The sequence below is a fragment of the Anarhichas minor genome, unplaced genomic scaffold, assembly GCF_050575085.1.
Source record: "Anarhichas minor isolate MPS153535 unplaced genomic scaffold, ASM5057508v1 ptg000041l, whole genome shotgun sequence".
Lineage (NCBI taxonomy): Eukaryota > Metazoa > Chordata > Actinopteri > Perciformes > Anarhichadidae > Anarhichas > Anarhichas minor.
The window spans coordinates 3,151,929-3,174,715 of NW_027466487.1; the positions used below are offsets into that span (position 1 = coordinate 3,151,929).

General features: G+C 42.9%; 2 protein-coding genes across 4 annotated transcripts; one reads left to right on the top strand and one right to left on the bottom strand.

Annotated features, from left to right (window-relative positions):
- Positions 1 to 6,258: 6,258 nt before the first annotated feature.
- On the bottom strand, positions 6,259 to 11,543 carry tbrg4 (transforming growth factor beta regulator 4). 3 transcript variants are annotated; one of them, XM_076109477.1, is made up of 11 exons: positions 11,485 to 11,543; positions 10,445 to 10,981; positions 10,009 to 10,329; positions 9,396 to 9,570; positions 8,998 to 9,155; positions 8,754 to 8,864; positions 8,518 to 8,662; positions 7,983 to 8,225; positions 7,714 to 7,825; positions 7,450 to 7,564; positions 6,259 to 6,817 (listed from the first exon to the last, which is right to left on the bottom strand). In XM_076109477.1, the coding sequence occupies exons 2-11, from the start codon at positions 10,880 to 10,882 to the stop codon at positions 6,716 to 6,718; spliced, it is 1,920 nt and encodes a 639-aa protein (XP_075965592.1). In that variant the 5' UTR covers positions 10,883 to 10,981; positions 11,485 to 11,543; the 3' UTR covers positions 6,259 to 6,715. The 3 variants fall into 3 exon arrangements, with proteins under 3 accessions (XP_075965592.1, XP_075965593.1, XP_075965594.1); XM_076109478.1 differs by lacking the exon at positions 11,485 to 11,543 and adding an exon at positions 11,334 to 11,460; XM_076109479.1 differs by lacking the exon at positions 11,485 to 11,543 and adding an exon at positions 11,091 to 11,224.
- A 2,679-nt stretch (positions 11,544 to 14,222) lies between these two features.
- On the top strand, positions 14,223 to 22,746 carry LOC142969184 (potassium-transporting ATPase alpha chain 1-like). Its single transcript, XM_076108893.1, has 24 exons — positions 14,223 to 14,234; positions 14,456 to 14,560; positions 14,740 to 14,799; positions 15,066 to 15,269; positions 15,475 to 15,588; positions 15,791 to 15,925; positions 16,309 to 16,426; positions 16,549 to 16,817; positions 17,044 to 17,122; positions 17,264 to 17,383; positions 17,545 to 17,654; positions 17,843 to 17,977; positions 18,163 to 18,355; positions 18,583 to 18,758; positions 18,926 to 19,062; positions 19,301 to 19,451; positions 19,694 to 19,862; positions 20,268 to 20,422; positions 20,636 to 20,759; positions 21,103 to 21,248; positions 21,343 to 21,476; positions 21,872 to 21,973; positions 22,193 to 22,284; positions 22,401 to 22,746. Exons 1-24 carry the CDS (start codon positions 14,223 to 14,225, stop codon positions 22,427 to 22,429), a joined length of 3,069 nt encoding a protein of 1,022 aa, XP_075965008.1. The 3' UTR covers positions 22,430 to 22,746.
- The last annotated feature ends 41 nt before the right edge of the window (positions 22,747 to 22,787 follow it).

Here is a 22,787-nt window from a genome sequence, read left to right on the forward strand (position 1 = left end):
TTGGCTCAACCAGGGGTTTCCTTTTCTGGATCTCTGTTGTTTTGAGCAGTGTCTCTTGACCCATCACCACCCTTGCATCAATGGTCTGCGGCTCTTGATAGTCACTCTCCACCTCAGAACCAGTCAAGACCTGGGAATAACACAATATACATACATAATAAAGTTCATATCAGTATACCAATAACATGTATCTGGAAGCATATCTGATGTAAAATTGTAAACATGTTGATACACACAAAACACAAACCTTAATTCTCTCCATCTTAACAGGGACATGGCGGCCACATGGTCCATGACCACCTAACCTTCCAGACAGTCTAGCTGTGTTGTTGCGATAGTCAGAGCCTTCAGGTTGTGGTCTAGGAGTACCAGAGGAGCTAGGTGTCGCATGAAATAGCCGTGGACCAAATAAAGAGGTGTATGCTGGGAGTAGCTTCTGAGGAGTACTGGGAGAAGGGCTAGAACCACTGTCACTAGGGGAGGAGCCACTGTCACTAGGGGAGGAGCCACTGTCACTAGGGCTGGAGTCAATAGAAGGGTGTCTAGTCATGTCTGAAAAACAGGAACAAAAAAAACTTTTAAATTAAAAGGAAGAAGCAGTTGAATCAACATTTTGAATCAAGGAAACTGTCTACTTGGCAGATGAATGGTAAATTTGAACTGTAGTAGGGAATTAACAAAGAAGTGAGATCAATCGAGCTGACTGAATTATCTTAGCACAAATAAAAAAGCACACCAGAAATGATGAGAAAGGCTAAGCCTCCTTTATTGTAGAATAATATACTTATTATCTTTTCAGCTGAACTTTGCTTTTCTTCTCCCACACACAGCTCCAGAAATGTCATCAAAATGTCAGTCAGTAGATTAACCAAATGTCTCTCACCTCTGTGTGTTACCCTGACACTTGAAATGGCTTTGGAGACCAAAACAATCACCAAGAGTCTTTCCGCAGGCTGGTTTGGTTGTTTAATTTTTTAATGTTTGAAACTGATTAACCCTGCCTGTTTTGTTTCTCCATAAAGCTGGACTGAAAACATGAAAGTGGAAAACAATGCTTCTCTACACACACTTCAGTATCTTACTTTACATCTCCAAGTTTCTCTGTCGCTCTTTCTCTTTCTGTATCAACATGCACAATTGCACAATTAGCCAGAAGCAAAAGGAACTGTCATTGAATTATGGTGTTCCCTGTATTCTTGTCCTTCTAGAGACCATGCTATCATCTTCATAACTGTCATCAGTAGTGGAGAGATCACTGAGACGAACTGACAGGATGAATCACAGAAATGGGGGGGGTGAGTGGAGGGACTCTTGTGTATGAGCAATAAAGAGAAAACAAATGCAGGGAGAAGATGGAATTAAAGACTGTATTCTTTACTTTTTCAGTTCCACTGCTTCCTTAATTCATTTGTTATGTTGTATTGATTACCATAACACAAAACTATACATTCGCGGTAATAGCCCTAAATGCCATGTCAGTCACTTTCTCTAAAGCACAAATTGAGGGAACAGAACCTTCATTTGCTCTCTTAACTGGGCCATTGCCACAGTGACCTCCATCCACATACTGATTGGCCATTATAACACACAAGTGGCTCAGCTCAGTGCCAGCCACAAACACACACGCCCTCACACACATACACAAACTTGCTCTGCCAGGAACCTAGATATCACTTTCTAATTCAATCTCTGTTCTGTATCCCGTCCTCTGTCTCACTCCCTCAAAATTCCTCTTTAAACTATTTTCGTAGCCTCTCCGCAGCCTTTAAACATGAATATATGTGTATGTATATATATATATATGCCTCTGCTTTGTTTCACTTTTAGTGATGACTCTTAGCTCCCTTCTCTCGCCTCCATGTTCTTTTTCTCTCTCTCTCTCTCTGCACAGTATATCTCCTCCCTCGCTGCTCTCCTGCCCTGCCTGTGGTTGGTGGCAGATGCAATCATCATCACTTAGCAGCTCTGCCTGATTGCTGCCCAATAATAAGCTCTAGCTGTGTTTATGTGCGAGCTGAGTCATGCAACAAAGACTAAAACGTTCCACTAATCAGAAAGATGCACAAAAGCCAACTGCTGCTCTACACTTACATGTATAGCTATATGTAATATGGTTAATGGGTATAGAACACGTGATTTTTTCCTCCTGCATGGACTAGTTTCAGTGATATTTGACTACTAGAAGAATTAAGCAAAACCACCATATTAAACACATTCAGAAACACTGTATCGTTCTCACGTATATGCTAGGCATTGGAATCACATGTAGAACTGCACACTGTTGGAGCTACTGTTTTGCTAGGATGCTGAATGAGCCAATGACATGTATTATTTCCGCTAGCATAACTGTCAGTCTCCGTCTCTTAGCTGCAGATTCACTGCTGTGAATGATCTGTAGATGTCTACCCCCTCCCTGGCCCAGCCTGCAAGTCTCCTCTGGGAGGATGCAGTGAAATTGAGCACCCGGCTTGCCGTAAGAGGAGCAGGCCGCAGCAAGCTGAGCAGACTAGAGCTGCGTCACAGAGGCTGCAGCGCTGGCCTGTCTGCAAGGGGTGCCTCTATTATATCTGCTGCTTGGATTTGGCCTTAAAGAAGAGACACCCCAATAGTCTCATATGCCCCTCTTTGTCTTTCTCCATGAGATCTCACCTATTTAGTCATAATCAATCCTCTAATCTCTCCTCTTTCATCAAGTATGCGCCAAAAGACCAAGTGCTAACTAGAGCATCCGACAATTCTCTCTCCTCCCTCTCTTCCCAGGATTCAGGCCAAGAAACCTTAAAATAATTCCAAACCTAAGAAAAGATTAGCGCAATTATGAAGTCAAAGGAGGAACATTTCCAAAATTGCAAACCATTGTAAACTATCTCTAGCAGAGAGGAGGCAGGGAGTTTCCATAATAGCCATTTAGGTTGTCCATCACAACTGCCAGACGTTTACAACAGTATATACTGTTCTCATGAAAGCTAAATTGTGTGTAATAACTGCAAGAGACACAGTAGTCACAAGACTTTGTCCCAAAGCCGACACTCTTACTCTGACCATCATTGCCTGACTGTAGTAGAGGGGACAAATTAAAAAAAAAATTGACCCTCCCAATCACTCTTCTGCACTGACAAAACATTATCTTCTCCTATCTCTCTCTCCCTATTCTCATTTTTCATGATTTCACAACGTCAGAAATACAGCAGCAACATGAGCAATAAAAGACAAGATTTGTGACAGAAGCTCACAGGAACACAAGACAAATGACATGCTGCTGTGTCATGTCCCTGCTAAGGCTAGGTGAAGGGAGGAGCCACTCTACGCTTACAGCTCGCAAATTTGCTTGTGAGATGTGGATGCAGATGGGGTGGCGCCGGGGCTAAAGATGGGGCAGCGGGATGAGGGATAGGGGCGAGGATGCCAGGGTTAGGGTGGGGGGAGATGGGGCTGGGAATCCGATAAGGATGGGGGCTGGAGAGATAGGAATCACACAAAGCTTTTGGAAGTCAGTCAGATTGTTAGTTAATAGGGATGGAGGCTTTAGGCTTTAGGGAGGCTGCTTATAGCTCAGAGGGGGAGACAACCTGCGGTTTAGTGAGGAGGCTAACATGCAACTGAATCACAGTTTACTCAAATTGCACATGTCAACAGACAGAAATGATGTCACATGGCAGTTTCAAGCAAATACTGTTTACCTAACAGTCTCTTTCACTTTAACTAGCCCAGTAGCCTCTATATATCTGCCATGCGTCTATCCTGCTCACTCTCCCCTCCCCCCTCCCACAATCTATTTAACAATATCTTCTTGTTGTGTACTATGCTCATCCTCTCTTCTCTAATTATGTCCTTGTCTCTTTCTTTAAACACATCTACCTGCTTAACTTCCTCTTTCGTCCTTCTCCACCCCCAACCCCAGATGTCCTACCTGGTCCAGGGAGCCCTGTCTCCTCAGCTCCCTGCTCTGGATGCTTGTTGTCGGTGGGAACAGATCTGTGAGAGCTCTCCCCCGGCATGCTTCTCGCTGGCTCTCTTTGGCTCTGACGCAACAATAAACCATACAGCCGGAACAGACAAGGTGAACAGGGAGAGGGAGTGAGAGAGTGAGAAAGGAGAAGAAGGGGAGGGGGGACCAGAATGCTCAGCGACCCAACACTCAGATCCTCCCTGCAGCACGTGTCTGTCTTTGTGTGAGTGTGTGTGTGTGTGTTTGTGTGAGAGACAGACAGAGAAGAGAAAGAGTGAGAGATGGGAGTAAATGCTGGTCTCTCTCTCTCTGTGGTGCAGCAGTGATGCTGCTGTTGTGGGCGTGTGTTTTAGAGCCTCATGATCCAGAATCCTGAATATACAGTATGTGTGTGTGTGTGTGTGTGTGTAAATTCTGAGAGGGAGCTGCAGTATCCTCTCTTGATGCACACATCCTGATTCCCTCCCTTCCTCCCTCCTATCCATCCTCTCTGTATCTCGCCCCCTCCTCTCTCAACCAAGCGGACTGGATCTTGGGGGATGATGTCAGCAGATTTGCACTGCTCTCTCAGTGCTGCCCTCAACCTTGAAGGAAAGGATCAGTACTGCAAAAACAAGACACAAATGGAGAAATCAAGCAAAGGAGGGAGATTCAAGGGAAAAACAACATCGGGAAAGAGAAACAGAAAACACAAACAAAAAGGCCAAAAACAAAACCTAAAAGTGTACTGCTAATTATGACATCTGCCTCCTGCTCAGGTTACATTCATTCCCCAAGGACTCAACAAGGAGTCATTTACCCTGAGGGCAAGCTATAGCATCTGTCTGCTCTCCATCTTAGCCACCTCTCCTGCACTCTTACTTGTTCTCCTCTGTTTTACCTCTACTCTTATAGACAAAAGGTAAGGGAAATATAGATGGAAAGAGAGAGGGGGGGGGCGGCAGCACTGAGCCAAATAATCAGCAATGGCAGTTTCCACGGCAACCTAAAACTTCCCATGACAGATTGCCAGCTCAGCAGAAGTGCTGCATACAGGATGATGTCTAATAGCCTCCATGTAACGCGGTTGACCTAAACCAATATAGCAGCTGGTAGAGTCACAGCTTAAAAAAAGGAAAACGGTGTTTGTACATTATCATCTCAAGTGTAGGTGTCACTTCTCAGGTATCAGTCGGAAGCAGTACGTAGAACAATGTTAACAAGATCTTTTTATATTAAAGTGCCGTCTGTGTGATGTGTTGAGTATAGAAATAAAGCTTCATTGCTTTAATAAGGAGATTGGCTGCACCTGCACACTGCTAACCCATCAGACAGGAGACACGACCAAAATGTTCAACACCGGAAGTGCTAGCTGGGCTCTTTGTCATCAGGCCCATTGATCCATGAATACCCAAATATTGGTAAGAATGAGGTAGGCACCATGGCCCCTGATCATGTGATGGTTTATCAGTTAAACCATTCATTTTTCCTGTTGGTTGTTTTCTGTACTCTGGCTTTGTAATATTCTTAGAAGCTGCCTTTCAATTGAATTCCTTTTTCTCTCCTCTGCACTGACTTGCATTCTTCCCTCTGCCATTTACCAGCCTCTGATGTCAGTGCTGCTGCTGCCCATGATGTTGTGTAAGCAGTTTCAGGGGTAAGCAAAGTGTTTATCTGTGAGTTTTAGCCTTTCTGTTGATTCATAATAATGCTGTTGCTCTTTAACAAACATGCACATTAATGCACAAACATAGATTCAGCGTGAAATTTAGATATCAGATAATGTTTTCAACTATTCTAGATTTAAATACACTTGACACATTACACTTGTTTAAAATACTGTTATCCATTTGGCTGTGCACTATATTATATATATATTTCTATTTTCTGCACTGTGTTGATTGTTTAATGTTGTGCACTATCCACTATGTCAAATCCCTAGTATGTGCAACATACTCTGGCAAATAAACGGTTCTGATTCTGATTCAATCAAAATTCAACACAGGACTCAAAGATATGAAACGCGTACCAATGCATCTACTATGCAAACTCGCTATACTTATATTACAATGTATTAATCTATGCAGTGGGTGAACAAAATAACAATCTAGCTGTCATTTATGTTAGCAAAGCTGTGAAAATGCTCATCAACCCTGCTCTATGCCGATTTGACAAATGTTTGCTAATAATACTGATCACACGCACCAGTACGCCAGAGAGGTGTGCCACTAGCTGCCACATGTGAAATTATGCATATCCTATCTGAATACCACACACAATACTGCAACAGGGCCCCGACTGTACATGCAAGAATTGTCAGACAAAACAAGTAAAAATGGCAATAAAACAATTTATTCCATAAAAGATGACACACATAAATTATTCCAATCTATTCACATGATGATATTAAGCCCAACCCGTTTTGGCCAAAGTTATACAAACGGCCTGAGTGCTTCCGTTTTGACAGGTCACTCGCAGAAGCAAAGACTCGGTCTTAGATCACATCATTTGTACAGAAGGACTCTCTTTTGTGTTTATTTCTGTCTCTTCTCTGGCTCCAAAAAGCCTTGCTCGCCATCACCATGGAAACAGGGAAAGCCCCACATGTTGCCAAGGGAACCAGAGTGAAAGTATGTTTGGTTTTTTTTTTTCCTGACAAAAGTATGAGAGAGCTTTTCTGCAATGCTGCAGAAACGTGGGTGTGTGTGTGTGTGTGTGTGTGTATTCCCCGTGGTCCCATTCGATTGGGAAAGCTCAGATTTGGCTGCGTCTGCAGGACCGATGGCTTCACTTGGCCATGTCCTCGGCCACGGCCTTCCCCATTTTATCCTTCAGGTACGCCAACTTCTGCCAATCTGTCTTCAGCTCCAGCCACTCATAATACGGCACCTGAAAGAGGACAAAAACGATAGATTTGAAAACCTTTTGAGCACTACTGAGCGAGTACCTTCTCATTGTCAGTGAGTGCTTAAGAGAACGCACTTTTAGAACTAGTTTGATAGTCACATATTTACAGACACATTTAGGACAACATGCTGGTTTTTAGTCTCGGGTACATGTGGTCGCTCGGTTAACAAATCCTGCAGCAACGCCTGAGAGGCAAGTGATGCTACTATTGGCAAAGGAGGGTGTCCTCGATGAGAGAGAGAGCGCCTGCATTGGCCTAGATGAGACAGAGCTGCAGCAGCCGCTCTATTTATACCACAGACTGCAGCGGAGCCCACCTGACTTCTTGCTCTACCAAAGTACTGGCTCCATTGTTTGCATGGCCTGAGACCGTCAGATACAGCAGTGCTGCTTCTTTGCAATATTTCCCACTATCACAGCGAACACACCAGGAAATTCCCTTTGCAATTAATGAGTGCGTCATAACTATGGATCTGAAGAACAAGTAGCTCAGCACACCTTATCCACAGGAATAGACTAAATAACTTGTTCACCGTTAAATAAAACCTTTTACTTTGAAGTAACTAGACGCTGGCCACAAAGATGGGTTATCCCATTGTCCTGCCTCTACCTACCTCCACTGTGATGAAACCAGCCAACCGGAGATGTCGCTTCATCATGGCAAACCGTCCCAGAAGGTCTTTACTCTTTGAGCCAAAGTTTGGAAATTCCAAAGCCAAGAAAGCAAGCCTGTAAACAGATGGAGATGAATGGAGCAAGGAGAGGGAAACAAAAAATAACTTTAGACAGCTAGAGCAAACGATGCTACATTTAAAAAGGGAGAAAATCAAAAATAAATCTTTAACAACCCAAGGCTAGAGGATTCCCCTCTGACTCACCGATGTGCCCCTACAGGTAAAGCCTGGTCTCCTCCTCCACTGGGAAGGTGAGAGGCACTCAGCATCAACATATCAACTGGTTTGTTGTCACAATCCACCACCAGCTCACCATCTGATTGGAGAAAGGCATGTCAGCTGTTAAATAGCTCTCAGAATGAATGACACTCCTTCACCTTTACACAGAATGTGGTAAATGTTACTTTCAGTGTAAAAGCCTTGTAAAGGACCTGACAGCATGACAAAGTGCATCCTATACGGGCTACTCTTACCAATAGTCCATCCATAAACTGTGTCAACCCCAGTGCGAAGGGCCTCTGTCCTCGCACCCACCAAACTCTGTAAACCCCCTCTCAGACTGCTCTGCAGGGGGGAGAGGGGGGAGCTCTTGACCGGTACAGACAGGGCCTTCAGGGAGGATGGAGCATCTGAGGAACCCGGGTGCTCCAAGTGGAGAGTAGCAGCAATGTGGAGGAGCTTCAGCTGATAATTCTCCACTCGAGCCGGACTGCCCTCTACAGAGAGAAATAGAATCCACATACATCAAATATTTTCAAAACCCCCTTCAAGAAAGTTGTAGTAATCAATGCTCTGCTTCGGATCTGTGAGACAGCGGGATTAATGTCCCCGTCTAAACAGAAATGTGTTGGTGCAGCACTGCCATCTACTGAGCCAGAGTGGGATTTTTAACTATGCGTAACTGTATTAATACAAAGTCTGTTTCTGCATATTTATGAATTCCCTATTTGTCGAGAACAGGAAAGGTACAGAAGAAGAAGAATGAACGCCCACAGCTATGCGTCTTACCCGACAGTTTGGTAACGTGATTCTGTTGCGTCAGCGGGAGGAGGTACTGGGGCTTGGCCTGCTGCAGCACACACAAAGCCCAAACCACATCTGTCTGCAAGTAGGGCTCCAGGCCAGAGAGAGAGCCCTCCAGCACAGAGTGAACCTTTACACAGAATGGCACATATCAATAAAAAGGGTGGGAAGTAGAAGCAACCATGTGCAGTCAACAGACGAGCCTTTAATATTATTAGTACCTTGTTAAAGAACTCTTCTCCTTTGCTGGGCTGGAAGTTCAGTCTGGCAAAAGTCATGAGCAGATTACAAAGCTGGAGGGTGCTGTACTGCTTACCGTTTGCAGTGAAGTGCTGGTGAAGAAATGTACGGAGAGTATGACACAGCGAGCGAGAAAAGATGCATTCAAATACTTCGTTAATTAGAGATTGAGCACTTTTCAAAATGAACTGAGTTGGAGTTAATGATGACTAACTAATGACTGACCTCAGCAAAGGCCTCAAAGAGAGGGACGTGGAGCCATTTGAGGAAGCCCAGGGATTTAGCACAGCGCGTGACATCGGCAGAGCTGAGCTCAGTCACTCTGGGTAACAACTCGGAGGCCATTCGCTGAAATACCTGAGAATGGTGGAAATTCAACTTCCCTATGGAGGAGCAAGGACAAAGTTGGGACTGTTAGCATTATACAATTTGTTACTGAGCAGAACACAAAAGAAAGACTTTAGCTATTCCTTAAAACATCTTTATATCAGGTAAAGAAAGCAAGACGAACGCAAACCCAAAAAAATGACAGAGGGGGCAATGAAGACGTGGATATACACTCTATTAATTTGGTTCATGCATTCCTTCTGTGTTAGTGAATATGTAAGGATCAGTGTTATTACCGTATGCAAAAGCCATGTCCAGTATGAGCGGAGTGGTGAACTCTGACGGGGACTTCTGGAGAAGGTGGTAGGACAAAGCTCTGAGCAGCGGCACAGATCTGCGGCTCTGAGCTGCCAGAGATGCGCAGACTTTGCGGATCTCCTCTGCTGAGAAGCCCTCTGCGAGCTCCAAAGCCTGCAATACAGACAGAGAGTATTGCACTGTGGTTTAGGATTATGGGCTAATTGACCTTCGTCCGCATGATCCAATAGGTATAGGGTAGACTCATGTTGTTCATAGGTGTACAACTCTTTTACGTGCTCATTTTCCAAGACAGTGATCACTGTTTTCGCCAAGTAAATGCCATTATATTTTTCCCTATATGCTTACATTTTATACCATTAAACGCATATGTGATATATGCTTTCAATGACCTTAAAACATTACCTTCCAGTTCCTTTTCCAGGGGAAAATACTTCCAAGCTTTTAGAGACAGCAATTAATATTCTGTTTCCTACCAACCTGGTCTAGTGATGTGTATACAGTGAAGTTAAGGCGCGGTTAACTTGTTTAGCTGAGCAAAAAAAAAAAAACGTTTTGTTGAATGGTGGCGGATGTTTTGAACTTTGATACCTTGTCTTCGAGTCGGTCTATCAAGGTGGGCGACATGCGTCGTCCATTGGATATCAACGCACTGACAGTTTTAGCATCGGCAATTTCAGTCCAACGCAGTTCCAGCTGTTTTAATGCAGCATTCACGATAGCCACATCCTGCTGTCCTTTCCTGCCTGCTCCCCAATCTGCCAGGTAGCCCAACTGCTTGTAGGTCAGCCGGCGGACACGCCACAGGACCTCAGTCTGGACAGAATTGAGTGCTGAATCAGTGGAGGGCACACCCATCATCCAGAAAGCTCGCAAGACAGACACTAGATTGCCATTCCACACTGCAGACACCTGGAAGAAAAGCACACGCAGAAATGAGTAATCAATCTGCACAGGCAAGCACAAGGGTTGTCGGTTACCGTACATAATAATAACGCCAGTCCAGCTCAGTGTGTGACTGCCTTACCTGCCGAGATACTGTATCCATCATATCCAGTAGCCTTGAATCGCTCATCCGTTCTGCTCTTTGTTCCTTAAACTTGCCCTTGGTCTTCAGCACCAACAGAGTCCACTTCATCAGGGAATTAGCAGCTTGATTACCATTCTGTCCATGCTCTGCCCAGGCCAACAGGATGTCCTCTGGCACTACTGCCTTTTCCAACAACTCATCCAGCTGGGTCCGCGTAGGCGTGCCCGGATAGTGGTCTTCCTTGTCAATTGTCCTTCCCTCGCACATGAACCTTTCTGTAACCCGTGGCCAGCCCTGAGCCCTCTTCATCTCTGCAGGCCCGGCCACAGGCGGAGGCAGGCGGGCAGCAGCAGCAGCAGCAGCAGCCGGCGTCTTGGAGGAGGAGGAGGCCCTGCAGAGTAGACGGGCATGTCTGCCCAAAAAGCGGCTGGCCATTGGGTCTGAGAGACAAGACAGTGGCCACCGAGAGGAAAGGAGAGAGCGAGAGAGGGTTTCTCACAATTCAGCAGCTGGCGTCACCATCTTACACCGAACCTAAGGGGCAACAAGTGTGGTTATAAGGACAGGTTACCCGGTTAAAAGGTTATCTCAACAATCAGCTGATCCTTCTGTTGCTCAATTACATTTAGCAACAATTACATACTGTTCATGTTCACCGAGCCTTCTTTCACTGGCCAGTTTCTATCAAGCGCTCGGGTAGTGTAATGTTACCAACGAGGGAAGTTGTGCAACCCAGAACGGTTCACAATGGCAATAATGTACCGAGGTTGATTAATTATGTCTGTTGCTGTTACTTCGATTGCAATGGCATCCCTCGCGTTAAAGTGTGACGTTAACGGAAGCTGCAGTCTGAGAGTGGACGTTTCTTCTGTCATGTAATCCTGACCTTGTCGCTAAAAGGAAGAGACTCTCTGAAACACCGCTGACCGGCAGCGCTTCGGTTCGTGCCCCCTCGTGAAGCTGAGCGACATGAGCAGAGGCGGAATAAAGACAGAAGCTCATAGCACCATCAGCTGTCATGTCAATGCACGACTTACCTGTAATTAACGATAACTTTGGTCAAAGCTGTTCACATGGAGCTATCTGTCAGTAGTAGTCGCAGGAAAATGACGTCGCGGGGCGGTGTCACGTGACTCTGCTGTAATTGGCTAGAAACGTTCGACTTCATTCATTGTTTATAATTTAAAGGTTTAGACTGCTGGTCGGACAAAACAAACATTGTGAAGGTGTCACTCTGGGCTCTGGGTCATTTTTACAAACCAGTTAATACCAGTTGATAGTTCAAAATGAGCTCAGCTAGAACAGTGGAATCCTGTTTTTAAATTAACACATCAGTAATAATAATAATCTAATGATAGAATACAGTCATTCACAAAGTCTAGGTCGGGACCCATGAGATTTTATTCGGGTCGACAAATAAAATAGTTTCTTCAAAAGTATTTTATTTAACATTAATATATGCAGTTCACCTTTGAGCCACATGAGGGAGCCTGAATGTTGGTGTTGTTGTGATAATTGCAGTCGACTTATAACATTGAATCTAAAATGAAAGGCTAGCGTACAGTCTGTCTATTTAATTAATGGGAGAATTTATTCTCACTTATAAAATATTAAAACGTATTCGTCTTTTAAATGGCTGGTCGATAGTGGTGTAACGGACCGCGGATTAATTACACAGTTTAACGTTAACCATCACAGTGTGAAATTAAGTGTCACTGACGACAAGTAGAAATATGCAATCTGAACATCACTATTCATGCTTATGTAATGTAACATTAGATCGTTTTAGGGAGGTAGTTTAATGTTAAATGGCAAAAAAATGCTGTTTAGTTTTTGGTCTATATAATTGAAGAATTTGCACCATGAACACTTTAATGTGTCAAGCTCCAGAAATGCTTGATCCTGGATTTCCCTTAATGCAACTCAAGAACTTCTTTCTTTATGCCTTCCTTAAGATTTATTTAGTGCTGCATTGACAAATGACACCTTCAAGTTTAAACTGGAACAGATTCAGCTTTTTTTGTAATCTGAGTGAGCCGACCCTTTCATTTCTCTCCAGAAAGCAGGGAGTGTGTATGTGTGTGTTACCTGTCTTTCACTTTTTTGTTACCCCATCATCCCATCTAATGCATCTGTTCTCTCCCTCCTCACTTGTACCCCAAGTCATGTTTAATTAGAGCTGATAAAATTAGGCAGATAACATTGCTTTGATTACACAGCCACTGTCACTCTACAGTAAAAAAAAAAACAATATTGACTCTCTTAAACACAACTTATCTTACCTGGCTCTTATTTACCCAGCATGCAACATGCTCTGGGCAAAACAGTTAAGGGACAGGGTGACCTCGGTTCTACTTACTTCTCTTCATTACAGGATAGTACAATATTATAGCATTCAAAAGAATGTATTTTTAAATAGGAGTTGTGTTGCCATTTTGTGGAGGGATTTATCTTAATGTCTAGTATTATAAACTTATTTAGTACACAATATCTATCTCTATTTGCATCTGTCTACAATAGTGTGCCTGTTTTAACCTCTACATGTGTAATGATTCGTTGACAGAGGTTCTTGATATTTAGAGAACACGGTAGAGAGGCCTGCTGACGCATATCTGATATAATGACCCTCAGCCAGGCACAGGTTAGTGCTGGGCTTTAATCTAAATAACAGCAAAACTCAGAATTTAGTTAAGGTGCACACACGTGGGAGTGTAATAATCCAATGTGGTGGACAGAAGTAGTGTCTGGTCATCAGAGTAAACATACAGCCAGTTACTGTACCACTTAGCCAGCAGGAGGTGGAGGAAAAAACAACCGCAGTGGACATACTGACACCATTGGCATGCTCACACCATTGACTTGCCTATATGGTTGATGCTACCTATTACTGCTGATGAGCTGGAATTGGCATCAGGTGTGATTGCAGATTAACTTGAGCTACCGGCTATTTTCTGCCCAATGTTCTCTCCCTTTGTATTTGGTTGTGTGGCGTTCCAGGGCATCACTGACTGTCTGTCCTGGTGGTGGCCCAGCTGTCAGTCTGTCGATTGTGCGCGCTGATTTGGTCTCTTGTCTTAGTACATGAAAGATGGCAAATTTCCCCCCTACTAGTAAAGCCAGTGATTCACAGTTAGGCAAATGCTTACTATATCAAGGCAATTTTTACTTCCAGAGTGACTTAATGGCGAATAGTCCCCTGGGAGGCTCGTGTATGAGGAATAGCAGTTGTTTAGTGCAGCATTCATTGTAAATTGATGCAGTTTAATGTTGGGCATACTGGTAGGAATGACATTGGTCTGTGTTAACCTTCACTGTTCCTTTCTTCTATACTCCAATCAGTTTATCAGGAAAAGAAACGTGCAGAGGGTAGATAAGAGATACCAGCATAGCTTGATATGAGTGTATTCGTGTATGTGTGTGTGTGTGTGTTGTGTGTGACCTGCGTAGGGGTGACATTGTTGCTACTTGAGGTACAATTTTACGCAGGTAGTCGTCTTGAAGTGCGTGTTTAAACATATATGTGTGTTTGTGTCCAAAGGTGTTTGTACGCATGTGCCTATAAAAAAGGGGAGTTGTCATTTATAAAAGGCTTTTCCAGAATATCATTTCTTTTTCGGACCATTGTGTGTGTGTGAGTGGGTGAGAGAGAGAAACAGGGTGTGTGTTTAGGACTGGACCCTAGCTGACTGCCAAAATTCCGGGGGCCAAGAAGAAGGATCGAGTGGTCTGGACCTCCATTGATTTAGGAGTGCAGTCCCCTAACACACCTGCAACCATGACTAAAAAGGTATGCCACCCTGAAGATTAGCTGATAACCAATTATTGGTCGGGCATTTAGGTAGACTGGATCTTACTTTACTCATCATTTTTAAAACTTATTTACGTATAGTTTTGTTGAAGTTATTCTTTCAATCACAAAGGTCATTTAGTTAATGTTGGTGAATCACTCGCTGAATAATACAATTGTGTATGCATGTAAACACTTTGCCAATCACTATCTGCCTGTAGGACACATACGACATGTTTGAGATGAACGGAGATATGGAGAAGAAGAAGAAGAAAAAGATGAATAAGAAGGAGAAACTGGAGGGCATGAAGAAAGAAATGGATATAGTAAGTAAAGACAGAAGCCTCGGGGCTTCACAGTAGTGAGAATATTTAGTGATGAACTCTCTGTCCATTTGCATCAAGTTACAACCAACCAGCTATGAAGAAATCACCTTGATTGACTCTTATCTACCCTCTAAACGTTTTGGTTGCTCTGAATGAATATTGCGATCTGTCTCCTACAGGACGACCATGAGATTACAATTGAAGAACTAGAATTGAGGTACAACACTAGTGTTACGAAGGTAAGACGTTCCTATGTAATTACTTTTTTTCTTTAATGTTTGTCTTTTGTTGGTGTTTTGTAATATTTTCATTTCATTCTTCCTCATTTTATGCACTCACTTCCTTTTCTCTTCAACCATATCCAACATCCTCCCAATTCCCCTCTGTGTAGGCCCGTTAGGTTCAAAGACAATGATGTTTCCAAGCTCCCATTTTTTGTGGTTTGTAGTTTCTTTAACCAACCAAACTCATCAGTCGAATCTGTTTTTCTGATTTCCATTCACAGGGTTTGACCTCCACCTTTGCCGCTCAAGTCTTGGAGAGAGACGGTCCTAATGAACTGAAGCCTCCCAAAGGAACTCCCGAGTATGTGAAGTTTGCCAGGCAGCTGGCCGGAGGGCTGCAGTGTCTGATGTGGGTCGCAGCTTGCATCTGCTTTATCGCCTTTGGAATTGAATTTGCGAGAGGGAACGTCACCAGCTTTGACAATGTATGTTATATTTCCATTTAAAGTTTTTCTCCTTTAGTGCCCTGTGGAAAAAAAAAACTAAAGAATGTATTTTTGTCTTATGTGGATTGCTTTGAGTCGGAGGGATTAGAGAGGGACGGAGACAATAAGGAAGAAGAATGGGGGGGAGAGCAACAGTCATTGCTAGCTACCTGTTTTTATGGTAATATTTCCTTTCTCACTCCAGCTGTACTTGGCCATCACTCTCATTGCTGTCGTTGTGGTAACTGGTTGCTTTGGTTACTACCAAGAATTTAAGAGTACCAACATCATTGCCAGCTTTAAGAATCTGGTTCCTCAGGTAAGTCGCACATAACCAATTAATAATGTGCAACTCCATGTCTGCACATTGTTTGAATTTAATATCAATTGCTTGTGTGTCATACCACTTTTCCTCTTTTTCTTTTCTTTCACACTTGTGCTTTCCTCTCTCACTCTGTGTCTTTCTCCATGTGTTTATCTCCTTTTATCTTTGCTAATTTACTCCTGACATCCCAAAATAGCAAGCCATTGTGATCCGTGATGGCCAGAAGAACCAGATCGACGCCTGCCAGTTGGTGGTGGGGGATTTGGTGGAGATCAAAGGAGGAGACGGAGTCCCTGCTGACATTCGCATCATCACTAGTCAGGCCTGCAAGGTAGATCACACGCATACGGTATACTATACTGAATAACATTCACATGGATTAATGATACATGTCTTGATGCTAGCTCAGACTTTATTGGGTTCACGTGAATCAGTGTTTACATTTTGCCGAAGTTGTTTTGCCAGTAATTAAAATATCAATTTCAACCCTTTAATTATAGCATCCTAAGTAGGCCGGCCAGTGTAATATAGTAAGTATTTACATGGGTATTTTACAAGAAATGAGGCCAGTTGGGGTAATGCTTTTGAATAGCCAGAAGACGGAGAAAGACTAAATCACTCTTGTGAATTGGGTCATATTTCTTGGGCCATTCCTACCCCATTTTATCATGTGGACATGTAATGATCTATTTGGGAATATACTTTGTGTGACAGGTGGACAACTCGTCTTTGACAGGCGAGTCTGAACCGCAATCCAGGAATCCAGAATGTACTCATGAGAATCCACTGGAGACAAAAAACGTTGCTTTCTTCTCTACAACTTGTCTGGAAGGTACTGTAAGCAGTACATACTCTATATGCATATACAAACCCTGGACTAGATATGATCTATTTAGTCATTTATTTAAGTATTTTTTTAGTTTGTAAACTTAAAGAATAACCTCTCCTTTCCAGGTGTAGCTACTGGCATGATCATTAGCACTGGTGACCGTACCATCATTGGTCGCATTGCCACCTTGGCGAGTGGCGTCGGCAACGAAAAGACACCCATTGCCATAGAAATCGAACATTTTGTTGACATCATTGCCGGTCTCGCAATCTTTTTTGGGTTTACCTTCTTTGTGGTTGCCATGTTCATCGGATATGCCTTCCTGGAAGCCATGATCTTCTTCATGGCTATCGTGGTGGCTTATGTGCCAGAGGGGCTACTTGCTACAGTTACTGTGAGTCACCTTATCAAATGCAAATTTCTCATACCATTGTTGTATGTTGTCTTGTTTCCATTATGGCTAGCATCTGGACCGTATAAATGCTCATTTCTGAATGATGGCACCCATGCAAAATCACAGCCTGTGTATTAGTGAACACATGCAAAATGGTTCATCATATTTGCTGTAGGTTCTGTATTAACCTGTCAATCTGTAACGGCCTTTCTGTCTTTGTTAACAGGTTTGTCTGTCTCTGACTGCTAAACGACTTGCCAGGAAGAACTGCGTTGTGAAGAACCTGGAAGCTGTGGAGACATTAGGTTTGTTTGCCAGACATATCCTGTTCCTGACAGCTTTGTTGACTTCAGGGACATTACGATGTACAGATTTGAGATGAAGTTATTACAGCATGCATGTATGTACAGTGTACATGTGTAACCCTTAAAACTGTGTGTGTTCAGGCTCCACTTCAGTGATCTGTTCTGATAAGACGGGTACCCTGACCCAGAACAGGATGACTGTAGCTCACCTTTGGTTCGACAACCACATCCACGCTGCTGATACCACCGAAGATCAGTCAGGTAGACGCATGACTAAAAGTTTGTTATTGTTCAAAGCATTTCCTTTTAAAATGAATCAATACTGTTACCGTGAGCAATGGTAAAATGTCGATATAATATAGGTGGATTAACGTTATTTTACATTTGAGTAATCTTTTAGTATGATGATGTGTGTTATGCAGGGCAGAGTTTTGACCAGTCATCAGAAACATGGCGTTCACTGGCGAGGGTGGCTACCCTGTGCAACAGAGCTACATTCAGACCTGATCAGGAAGGTGTACCTATTCCTAAGGTACACGTTTAGTTTAAGACATTTGTTGTCAACATCCATGTGAGCTGACAAAATGCAACATCTTGCTCTCTAGCTTAATATTATATATTTTGCCAACAGTGTTTTTTTTGGTTGAGAGAAGCTGGTTCCCCCCTCCAATTTATTCTGAGAAAAGATGTGTTCCTCTTGTCTCCTTGTGTCTCACACAGAGGCTCGTGGTAGGAGATGCATCAGAGACTGCTCTGCTGAAGTTCACCGAGCTCACTGTGGGGAACATCATGGATTACCGTAATCGCTTCAAGAAAGCGGTGGAAGTGCCCTTCAACTCCACCAACAAGTTCCAGGTGAGTGTGGGGCTTTGTATCATCCTTGATCAATTACATTATAAACCAGAAGATTAGTGTGCAAAAGATTTTCTTATATTTAATAATGTTATCCTAATGTACTATAATCCTGGGATTTACGGTGGATCTCGGCACCCTGATTCATTTTTATTTAGCTTCTACCAACCATTGATCTCTCTCTCCAGGTATCTATCCATGAACTGGAGGATCCTCTTGACCTACGCTACCTGTTGGTGATGAAGGGAGCACCAGAACGTATCTTGGAGCGCTGCTCCACCATTTTGATAAAAGGCCGGGAGCTGCCTCTTGATGAACAGTGGAGTGAAGCCTTTCAGACAGCTTATATGGACCTGGGAGGACTGGGAGAGAGAGTACTGGGTGAGGGAGTACTTCTTATGACCCATATTTGACCTAATCATGTGGCTTGCTGTATTGAAAATGGGTTTTCCCAAAAGCAAATGATTTTGTGTGGCTTGTAAAACTCCAAAGCCTTTGTCACTTAATACACAATCAGTATAATTTCTACAATTTAGTTTTGTAGCTATCTCTTTTGATATACAATAGGAACTGTATATTAGTTGTGCTGTTCCTTTTTCCCCTGCTAGGTTTCTGTCATCTCTATCTGAATGAGAAGGAATTTCCTCGTGGCTCTCAATTCGACCCTGATGAGATGAATTTCCCCACGTCAGCATTGTGCTTTGCTGGTCTCATCTCAATGATTGACCCCCCAAGAGCCACTGTACCTGATGCAGTGATGAAATGTCGTACTGCTGGCATCAGGGTGTGTTCACATTGCCCCACATACACGTTAACAGCTTGTTTGGGCTAGTTTAGTTTTTTTAATATGTGCAAGAGACTGCATTTTCACCCTGTGTGTGTGTGTGTGTGTGTGTGTGTGTGTGTGTGTGTGTGTGTGTGTGTGTATGCATATGTACAATCCCTCTTTAGGTTGTCATGGTGACGGGGGACCATCCAATTACAGCAAGGGCAATAGCAGCTAACGTTGGTATCATCTCAGAAGGCAGTGAAACAGTGGAAGACATTGCAGAGAGGAAGCGTATTCCTGTTGAACAAGTCAACAAGAGGTATCGGCACAACTGCTGTCGACACTTTGATCAATGCTCATCCCCGTGACATATCAAGGAACAATCCATTGCAGTATAATGTTTATTTCTTACTGTGTGACTACAACACACAACTACAGAATCTACAGAATCCTACATCATCATATTTTCACTGGACTGCAGCGTCTGAATGCGCGCATGTTCCTTTGTCTATTTCTTTTTATGTAACTCTGTCTGTCACTGTGTTGTCTGTGTGCAGGGACGCCCGTGCTTGTGTGATCAGTGGTGGTCAGCTGAAAGACATGAGCAGTGACGAGCTGGATGACGCGCTGCGAAACCATCCTGAGATGGTGTTTGCAAGAACATCTCCTCAGCAGAAACTGATTATTGTGGAGAGTTGTCAACGTCTGGTAAATACGCACAAAAGCACACACACACACATGCAATATGTATCCAAATCATGTTTCCTATGCATATAATATCAAGCATATCAAGGGTAGACATTATAAAGCTAATATGGTCCCCTGGGAGGCTCGTATATGAGGAAGCAGCAGGGGAAGAGGTTGGTTTGCATGTATTCATATCCAGCGTGCATGATCAGACTACATTTTCAGGCTTGTGTCAGATGTTGTCATGTTTCATCCCACCCCAGGGCTCTATTGTCGCAGTGACAGGTGATGGTGTCAATGACTCTCCGGCTCTTAAGAAGGCTGACATTGGTATCGCCATGGGGATCGCCGGATCGGACGCTGCCAAGAACGCTGCAGACATGATCCTGTTGGACGACAACTTTGCTTCTATTGTCACTGGAGTGGAGCAGGGTGAGACTGTGTGCTTTGACAAAACAATCTTAACTCAAGGTTCTCGGTCTGGGACATGGCTCAATGGTCATCCGATCATGTGCTGGTGTGGTCGTACATGGATGAGATCGTAACCTCTGTGTCTGTTCATGGATGTCTGTGTTATTTCAAATATTATCAATGAATCTGAAGTAAAACAGATAAATAGTTAAAGTACTTAATAGATTGCCATAAAGTACCTGCCCCTCAAACTCAAAAGAGCACTGTATTTTAAGATGTTTACATATTATTCTTATGGTTACTATATGCAATTTAAGAACAAATAAAAGTGAATAGTTTGTATATTTACATAGAGTATATTGAGCCAATTTATTGAGTTGAGGTGTGTTTGTGTGCGTGTGTGTGTGTGTGTGTGTGTGTTTGTAGGCCGTCTTATCTTTGACAACTTGAAGAAGTCTATTGCCTACACACTAACCAAGAACATTCCTGAGCTGACTCCATATCTGATCTACATCACCTGCAGTGTGCCTCTTCCTCTGGGCTGCATCACTATTCTGTTCATCGAACTGGCCACTGACATTGTGAGTAGTTGTCATTAGTACCAGATCAACAAGAGAGCGAATTACTTACCATTACACTGGCTATTGACTTTTTTTGTCCTCCCAAAGATGACAATTGCTCTTCACTATGACCCGTACATTTTGATTTTGAATCACCACACACTCACCTTATCCTTTTATAACGAGTGACTTGGTGACATTAATAGTAAAGCCACTCTTGTATCTTCTTTACAGTACCCCTCTGTCTCTCTGGCTTATGAGAAAGCAGAGAGTGACATCATGCACCTGAAGCCCAGGAACCCTCGTATTCATCGTCTGGTAAACGAAGCCCTGGCTGTGTACTCGTACTTCCAGATAGGTGAGACTGTGTGTGTCTGTGCCGGTGAACAAAACATGCATACTGTATCTATAACTGTATTAACAGCAGTTATGTTAAACTGAATATTTACTACCAGACACAAAATAGACAAACAATCTATTGCATATCCCACTTACAGACTTAGCTATACACGTCTTCTAATGTTACACTTTTGAACAATACAGCAGATAAGACAATACCTGTAACAAGTGTACTCAGAATCCCTCTGCAGGAGGCTGAGCCACTACCCTTCTGAATTGCGACACAAGGCCATTAAACTAGATATATTCACCGTTACGATAGTGTTGACACTTTTCTCATTTCTTATTCCTCTTGTTTTCAGGAGCCATCCAGTCTTTTGCAGGTTTTACAGATTATTTCGCAGCCATGGCCCAGGAGGGCTGGTTTCCGCTCTATTGTATCGGCCTGCGTTCTCAGTGGGAGGATGTTCATCTTCAAGACCTACAGGACAGCTATGGACAAGAATGGGTTAGTATAGACGTGAGATCCTACCTTTGGAAACATCTCCATTTTTGACAGCATAGTAACCAAATAAGTCCTCCCTTATGTCCTCTGCTTACAGACCTTCAGTCAGAGGTTGTACCAGCAGTATACATGCTACACTGTATTTTTTGTCAGCATAGAGATCTGTCAGATCTCAGATGTGCTGATCAGGAAAACTCGACGTCTCTCAGTGTTCCAGCAAGGCCTCTTCAGGTCAGTGAAGACTCATCCCTAATGTGCATTTGCGCGGCATAATTTATTTTAATAGCCAAAGTTAACGTATAAACATTTACAGGATTCATTCTGTGCCTGTGTCATGGCAACATTAACAACTCCAAAGCTTTTGCTGCATTCACGTAGTCATATCTTATGCATATTCATTTGATGTTTTCTGTAATATTATAGAAGTGGAGGCTTCAAATAAGTCCAGTTGGCTTTTTGCCTCCTCCTGCACTGTGATATTCATTTATCTCTGTTATGTTTGTTTCTTTTTATTTTATTGTTTGAATTGTGCAAATAATAAACTGTTACAATTGTTAAAACAATCTGCTTCATGATTGATCCTAACTGGGTGTTTTGATCATTTTATTCTGTTTATTTCTGTGCAGGAACAAGGTCCTGGTTTCTGCCATAGTCTTCCAGCTCCTTCTGGGTAATCTGCTTTGTTACTGCCCTGGAATGCCCAATATCTTCAATTTCATGCCTATCAGGTAAAGACGACTCACAGTGTTGACCATCTGAAATCTAAGCTCAGACTGGATTAGAAGGATGTTGTGAATTCTGAGAATACAAACTTTAATCAAAACATGAATATGGAGCAGGTAGAAAGTCATTTCCCCACCATAATCATTGTTTTTTTTTCCATACTTGAGATTAAAAAAAGAGCTGTAGCATTTGATCTAATGTTACATATTGTGCTTTCTCTCCAGAGTCCAGTGGTGGTTTATTCCTGTTCCATATGGTATTTTAATCTTTGTTTATGATGAGATCAGGAAATTAGGAGTCAGAAGATATCCAGGAAGTAAGCAAAGATTCTTTATCCTTCTTTCTAACCTTTAACACCCATTCATCAATCGCCATTAACGTCTCTACATCTATTCAGTATTCATTAATAATCCATGGCTTGTAATCTCTCAGGTTGGTGGGATCAGGAATTATACTACTGAGACCAGAGAGGCTCTTTCTGTCGTTCATCCATCCATCTGCATGAAAGCATCACTCATAAACAGAATGCTGCAAACCCAGAAGACCATCCCCAATTCACCAAACATCTACATTACTTTGTGATCTATGTATTTATAGCTTCAATTGTCTTTAAATATTACCATTACATTAATATGCAAGGGTCTGCCTAAATAAGTAAAAAGGTCATAATTACTGAAAGCCACCAACTGATAATTCACACAGATGTATTGTGTTGCAGCTCTTTGACTGTGGCTGCATTGTATTTGTACAAATAAAACATTTTCAGACTGATGATGATTTCAAATCGATAACAAAAGTGGTGCTCCTTTTTTTTTAAAA

What these genes read in the sequence shown, in the direction of transcription:
- tbrg4 (XM_076109477.1), bottom strand. Translation starts at nt 10,882, where the DNA reads ATGGCCAGCCGCTTTTTGGGCAGACATGCCCGTCTACTCTGCAGGGCC. An exon ending in GGACATGGCTTTTGCATACG is followed by an intron (nt 9,156 to 9,395) that starts GTAATAACACTG and finishes GCTCCTCCATAG; the next exon opens with GGAAGTTGAATTTCCACCAT. An exon ending in AGTTTATGGATGGACTATTG is followed by an intron (nt 7,826 to 7,982) that starts GTAAGAGTAGCC and finishes TTCTCCAATCAG; the next exon opens with ATGGTGAGCTGGTGGTGGAT.
- LOC142969184 (XM_076108893.1), top strand. An exon ending in TGAAGAAAGAAATGGATATA is followed by an intron (nt 14,561 to 14,739) that starts GTAAGTAAAGAC and finishes TGTCTCCTACAG; the next exon opens with GACGACCATGAGATTACAAT. An exon ending in GGCTACTTGCTACAGTTACT is followed by an intron (nt 16,818 to 17,043) that starts GTGAGTCACCTT and finishes CTTTGTTAACAG; the next exon opens with GTTTGTCTGTCTCTGACTGC.